Here is a 6,889-nt window from a genome sequence, read left to right as displayed (position 1 = left end):
TGGAGGGTGTGAGCTGTACGGCAAGCAGACAGCAAACCAAGAATTATAAATTCCGCTTGCACAGTGTGAAAAGGCTCTGGTAGGTGGTTCTGGCATCCCATGCTCTGACACTGGGTGGCAATTTAACACTGACATTTACTGCCACGCCTCTGCATTGCAGGAGAAAAAGGTTATGATCCTTTGTTATTTTAGGTCAGTGACAGGCCCGCGTGCAGCCTTCCTGGTTTGTCATTTAGGGGCACAAAAACTACCTTCAAGCTTCACGTATCTGCCAGTTGGGTCAATGGAGGTGAAGCTCTGGGCAGGTGAGCCGCACCAGGGAGCATCTTTTGTGGCATCTCTGGAAGAAGAGCGGGCAGCTCACCTGATGGAGGAGCTGTGTGTCGCAGCCTTGGACAGCGAGAGCCACGAGAGCTACGGAGAGGGAGATTGTGGCTGCCGGAGCAGTGCTGCTGAGCCCACGCGGAGCCAGCCACAGGCTGCATTAGCCACCAGGCTGCTGTCGGCACAGCTCTGCTGCCATTCGTGTGGCATAGCCCTGACGTGGGAACCACATCTGAGCTGCCCAGGAGCCAAAAGTTAAACGCAGCCAATCTAGAGGATGTTAATAAAACTGTTCTGCAACCATGGCATCCCCTTTTCCATGGTTGATGATCTTCACCGGAACAGAGTAAGGCCCAGCAGGTGATTTAAAGGCACTCCAAAATCTGAAGTCCTGTTTCATACTCATGGAAGGAGAGGACATCACCCGTTGGTAATGCAGATGTTGTGCAGGCTCAGAATAGGGAAAAGCTGATTTGTGATCGTAGATCTACTGCTCGTTTGATTTTGTAGTCCTGGTCATGGCCTTTAACCTCCCTGTGTCTGGGTTTCTCACAGTCCACATGAGTGCAGTACTGTTAACTTCCTTCACTTGCTAATTGTGTGGAGAAGTTGCTGTCTGTAATCCTGAAGTTTGTTTAAAATCATCTTTATGATTGTCAGTGTGCGTTATGTGGTGCTGGAGATGGGAGAGGGTGTAATCCCTTCTTCCCACTTAGATGAGAAAAACTTTGTTATGGGACAGGCGGGATGGGGAGGAGAGGCTGGAGAGGCGCTGGACCTGGTTTGCCTCTACAGCTCTTCGGGAGGGCATTGCTTCTGTTTATACTTTTGAAGCTATTCTTACTTTTCGTCATTTCTTTTAAACACAGTGGTTTCCTCTCAGATAATTAATCCAGACACATTAAAAAAAGATTTCAGCTGCTGAGTGGAGATGGCTGGCACAGGCTGGCTCCAGGGCAGTCAGGCGCAAGATATGTGTGGTCCCGACGCTGCCTTGCTGTACTAGCACAAACATACCTGGGAGGGTGGTTTTGGGTGAGTGCTTCCAAAAGCTTCAAGATGGGATTGATGTAAACCCATGGGCTTGAAGCATCATCAGAGCTGACAGAGCCACGGTAGTACTTCGCGCTCTGCTCTTAGCTGTGTGGGCAGCGAAGCAGTCGTGGGGGGGACATGCGATGTCATGCAGCGGGAAACTCAGTCCGTGCAGGACATCTACAGGACATGAAAGCTGGCAAGAAGATTTGGGTCACTACTGCCAAGTTTCAAGTCAGAACCAAGGGTTGGGAAGGATATGTGTCTGCTGCCATACCACTTCTGGGGGCTCGCAGCGCTTAGGTCTCCCCGAGGAGAGATGCCTTCTCTGAGCCCAGCACGGTGTTGGCTGGCTCAGGTGCCCCACAGCTTCCCCGTGCAGACCCTGTTGGTAACTCCCCGTAGCAGAAATGCAGAAGCCAAAATCAGAACCCTCAATTCTGCCCCACACAAGCAGCGTGGCATGATTAAGCAGCAGTAGCCGTTACGGGAACTCTAAGGTCCCTGCCTGGGCCACTTTCCTGGAGGACTTCCAGGTTGCCCTAAGAGCCCTTCTCAGGCTTGATGGATTCGCTGTCTGGCCTGTTTGGTTTCCAGTACTTCAAGGATGCCAAGGCTGTATTAGACACTGTCCCATCCCCAGCAAGTTTTGATTCAAATGAATAAAAAAGATGGAAGGGGAAATAGGCGCTGAATGCCTAAATTCCTTTCCCAAGGGTGCAGGAGACCCACAAGATAGATATATTCTGATATACCTGTCCTTGTAATAGCAGGTGATGGAGGGAGGAGGAGAACTTCTGAAGGACTTGCCTATCTGGTGACTTAGCCACCTTGTACCAGCAGCAGTTCTTGGGCATGCGTACGGAAGGTGCGCAAACACTCCATTTTCATACTTTCCCCGTGGCCCATCCTCTGGTGTCCCAATTCTGCTCACGCCCATGTCCTGAGGACATCCTGGCAGGGACTTGAGATTTCCCATTAGCACCCTGTGAACCAAGCCCCTGCTGAGTTTCCCTTCCAGCCCTGGGAAACGCGTCCATGGAGCGTGGATGGAAATGCCTCTCAAGTGATTATCTGTCTTTGTTTCAACAACAGTGAAATTTCTTTCCTCGTATCCAGGCCGGGTTGTGGACCCTTGAATACTGCAGCCTTGGATGGAAGGAGTCTGGCAGACACATCTGGAACTTGTTTCCCAACAAGAACATTTATTTTTGGCTAATTTAGTACTTTGCAACTTCTTAGGACAAGTAGGTTTTTTTATTTACTTTATGATAGACTGTGTAAGCATGAGTAAAAGTTGGTTGTTTCACCAGTAGCAAAGAAAATACAAAAAAAGATCCTTCGGCAAACGCCCACATAGAAGTTTTTAAAAGCAGTCTCAAGATACTAAACTGCATCTGTAGGCTGCAGCTACTCCTTCTTCACCACCCTGTACCCCTGTAGTCCATAAAGGAAGTACAAAATGACAGGAAATCACAATAGCAACTTTTAAAGCCACTTTTTGTGTTTTTATAAATAGCTACACAATTTGCAGAGCAGTGCTGTATCGTCCCCTGCATTGCTCTACTCGCTGTACTGACATGTTTATGCCTGGAAACAACAAGGAAGAAATTATATAGGCTGGAGCATCCTACAGATGTGCTGGGCAAGGTGTGAATTCCTCTCTGCACTTTCTTAAGGGAAATTTGCTAACTTTTGCTTCCCTGATCCTACAGCGCAATTCAGAATCTCTGCAGTTGTTCAGAGCTCATCAGACTTGGACCCCAGCTGATGCATATTCAGTACAACAAGGGTTCGGTGTAAGCTTTCTTGCCAGTTAATTTATTTGCTAGAATATTCAGAGGGGTGGCTATAACTGCCAGAAAGTCAGAGACTTTTTGTCCTTGGGAATAAAAAGTGGAAATTTCAAATCTCATGTTTCTCATGAGAACTGCAAAATGCTTTCAGTATGATTTTTAGAAATTTCTTTCTGAAAATGTCAAGATTAAATGGAGTGTGGCAGTCATTGCTGCTTGGGCAATGAGGCGGTGGGAGATTGGGCATGAAGAAATGGTGGCCAGGCCAAGGGTTTAAAAGCCTCCTGGCAGTGGTAGTTTCAGAGAGTCCGAGTATGAGCTGGACCTTCCAGCCTCCACAGGAGACGGTCTGGAAAGGCTGCATCCTTCAATCTAAGCAGGTCACTCGCGAGAGCGGCTGGAAAGCACGCAGGGCTAGACCTGCCAGACGGATTTGATCAACAGTCTTCCCAAAATGTGTATGGTGGGATGAAACATCTGGTGTTTCGTGATACTGGTGCATTGCCTCACAAACATCGTGTGCGGAAACGCCCAGCCTGCTCCCCAGACCCGCGGGGTGCGTGGGACCCTCAGCACCTCTCTGGCGGCCACCTCAGTCCATCCTTCCAGCTCCTGAGGACTGCAGCTGAGCTGGCCCTTGGTTGGCCAAGGCGGTGGCCGTCACATTTGCTCAGCACTTGTGTCCATCACACGCTTAAGGTGTCAGGCAGGGCTCCCCACCGCGGGGTCTGACTGGAGCAGCTGGTGTCACTGGGGGACTGTTCACAGCTGAGTCGAGGCTGAATGGGAAATCAGCTCTGTAAACACCGCCAGAGGAGAGTGGATATTATTTATTTAGTGCGATAATGCAACAGCAGTGGGTTAGTCAAACAGTAATTAGCAACAGGTCATGCTATAATTAGAGAGTCTGTTGCAGTTGGCTACCTCTTACTGAATGCCACCAGTAAGTCATCGAATATCTGGGGTAAGTAGGGGATTAGTTTTGGAAGCAAGTGCTTTCAGGCACAGTTAGGACTGTTTGGGAACATGCAGATCTTTTTCTTTGCCTCTCTTTATCCTTGCAATTATCGTAACATAAGGCTCTGAAGTGGCACTTGCTTCTCTCTTAGTTGCATGAAATCTTGAACAAAAGCTCCAAACAGCTCTCTTGAGTGATTAAATCTCATCTGAAAGAGCCTGAAGTCTCAGGGGGTACAAAGGAGTAATTCTTTCCTCTCCTCTTACAAAAGGGGGAAAAGGAAAGTTCTGCTCCTCAATCAAGCACAGGTTTATATTTTACATATGCCCTTTTGTTTTCTTCTTTTTCTTGCTATTTTAAGAGTCAAGTTTCCACAGTTCTATTGTCTGAACATCAGAAGTTTCTCTTGCTTAGCCAGGCAGTGAGATTCTGGCGCCTCATATGTGAAAGGAAAGAAAATACCTCAATCAGTTAACTGTGTTCACGGGTTTTTGCTGAATCTTCCTTCCACTGAATGATTTGCTGCGTTTAAAGAATGAAGGACTGAAATCAGTGACTAGAGATGGCAAATAACTACTAGGTAAATGCCACGCACATCAGTCTGGATATATTACTCAATCTTCACACCCTTGGATGCTCCTGCAATGCCTTCGCGTTGCAATTTCATCTTTTCAGTCATAGCTTTTCCCTCCATTAGCCAGACTCTCCGGACCGGCTCCCATTTCTGCTCTCTGTTCATCAGATCAGCTCACAGGTTTTGCTTTGCCGTTACCTGCAGAGATTTGCCTCCTGATAGGAGCGTGTTTGCTCGTGCTGCGCTGCTTGACTGCGGCAGTCGGAATCAGTACAAGTCACATACACACATCTTCTTACTTGTCTGAATTTGCCTGCTTTCAACTGCCAGCGCCTAGAACGTCTTCCGCCACCAGGACTGTCCCATCACCACTGTCCCGTTTCTAGAGTACATACTTGCATACTCAAGTCCTTCTTCAGTCTCTCCTGGGGTAAACTAAACAGATTACTCTCCAGAAGCATCCTACGGTGAAACAAACCATCTCCCAATTCTTTTGTAAGGCTCATGGCTTTTCTCCTATGTGTTTCAGCTATCCAACATCTTTCTTGTATGTCAACATCAGCATAGAATAAGGTACTATAGCAGGCTTGTACCTGTTTTCTCATTTCAAGACCCTCCTGAGAGTTACATCAGCCACAACAAATGGCACTGGGCACTTGCATTGAGCTGAGGATGAGCTGAGGTCCGGTCGGTGCGCTTTGCGGCAGTACTCTAATCGCGTTTTCATCTTTCCTTTTGCTGTTCTGTTAAATTGCATTATTTTAACCCACGAGTTTTGCCCTGATGATTTCTTTTTATCCACGACTGTGGGAGTTGCGCGAGTGGCTGCGTGGTTCTTTGTTGCTGGCTGAGGCCAAACCACGACACCCTGTTAAATTTATCAGCCCCCTGGATCTTGGGCAAACTCTAAGGGATGTTTTCACGGGATTTTTTCCTTGACTTGAGAGAAAAACTGAGTAGCAGAAAACCCAGTAATAGATTCCCAAGGAATGGTGCTAAAACCAGAATTGTTAGGCAATATTCCTCTGTTTGCATGTACATTTGAGACCTCTTGCTGTACTGTGTTTAACTCTGCTCAGGAGTCCTGTACTGAGTTCGTATTTCCTTGCTTCTTGATCAGAACCTCATGTAATAGCAAATTAAATGCTTTTCTGAAATCAGAGAATACAGTGACTTATTACAGCAGTATTGTTGTTGATTATCACTGAAAATACCAAGATGGCAAATTTATTCTCCTCTAATCCACACTGATTTGCCAAATTCTACTCCCCATCTTTAATTCTTGATGAGTTGTATTCTTTATGAGCCATTTTATTATTGTGCTGGAGAGCAGTCTTGGATTGATAGACTTGTAATTACGTAGATTATCCACTTTATTCTTTCAAAATATTGGTACATTTTTTTTGTTAACTCTGATTGTCCATGTTTACTGGAAATCAAGATCAACCATGTGTAAAGTTCCTTACCCAGCTCTCTTAAAAGTCTTTTTAAAGAAAAAGATGTCATTATCTGGACTTGCTAATTTTGAAGTGTCTAGCATTAGTAACTGCTGTTTAACATTTTGTTTAATATCTGTGGGGATGGAAAAGTTCATCACCACATAATGTGGCTCCCAAAAATAGAACAGAAGTATTTACTGGCGATGTCTGCTTCTCCTGAATCATGGTCAACAACTCTACCATTTTCCAGCTGATCAACCTAACTTTTAATATTTCTTTTCTTCCCGATACGCTCAAAATCAACCTCTTCTGCAGCCTACAGATTTGTCTACAACTGTTGCTGCTTTCTGACCATTCCCAAGCTTTCACTGTAAATCCACAGCTGCCAGCTTCCCCTTTCTTCTCATGACAGTATTTTTTGAAAATGCTGCGTAGCTGTGACATCCGACCTCTGCCTCCCTACAGGGCTGTTGGCGTGGAGGCTTCTCTGCTGCAGGTCTGTGACCTGGTGGTTATCGCGCTCTTTGTTTATATCCTTCCTTCTGTTTTAGCTCACTGTTCTCAGCTGTGTTAAAAACATTAGATACTGTCTAAACTCTTCAGTGCACACGTCTGTCTCTTCATATATTCCTGCTTTGCCTTCTTGTCTCTTTGCTTCTCAGAAACATTTCTTACTCCAGCAGACATCCTCTTAATGTAGCACCGTGATGTCCTGTGTAGGAGCTGTGGTGAAATACACTCGTGCTCATCCTTTCTTCAGCAG

The 6,889-nt window shown here is 46.3% G+C and overlaps 1 protein-coding gene across 1 annotated transcript in view; it reads left to right on the top strand.

The window, feature by feature from the left end:
• The first annotated feature begins 283 nt into the window (after nt 1-283).
• The window catches only part of HTR4 (5-hydroxytryptamine (serotonin) receptor 4, G protein-coupled), a 115,312-nt gene continuing 108,706 nt past the window's right edge, over nt 284-6,889 (top strand). The window contains exon 1 of the mRNA XM_009882076.1: nt 284-543. Within this exon, the coding sequence (XP_009880378.1) occupies nt 284-543 (260 nt within the window). The remainder of the gene's footprint in view (nt 544-6,889) is intronic.

This window comes from Charadrius vociferus, unplaced genomic scaffold (genome assembly GCF_000708025.1).
Source record: "Charadrius vociferus isolate BGI_N301 unplaced genomic scaffold, ASM70802v2 scaffold3, whole genome shotgun sequence".
Taxonomy (NCBI): Eukaryota; Metazoa; Chordata; class Aves; order Charadriiformes; family Charadriidae; genus Charadrius; species Charadrius vociferus.
The sequence above is the reverse complement of the archived record's forward strand: the minus strand, read 5'-3'. Positions and strand labels throughout refer to the sequence as shown.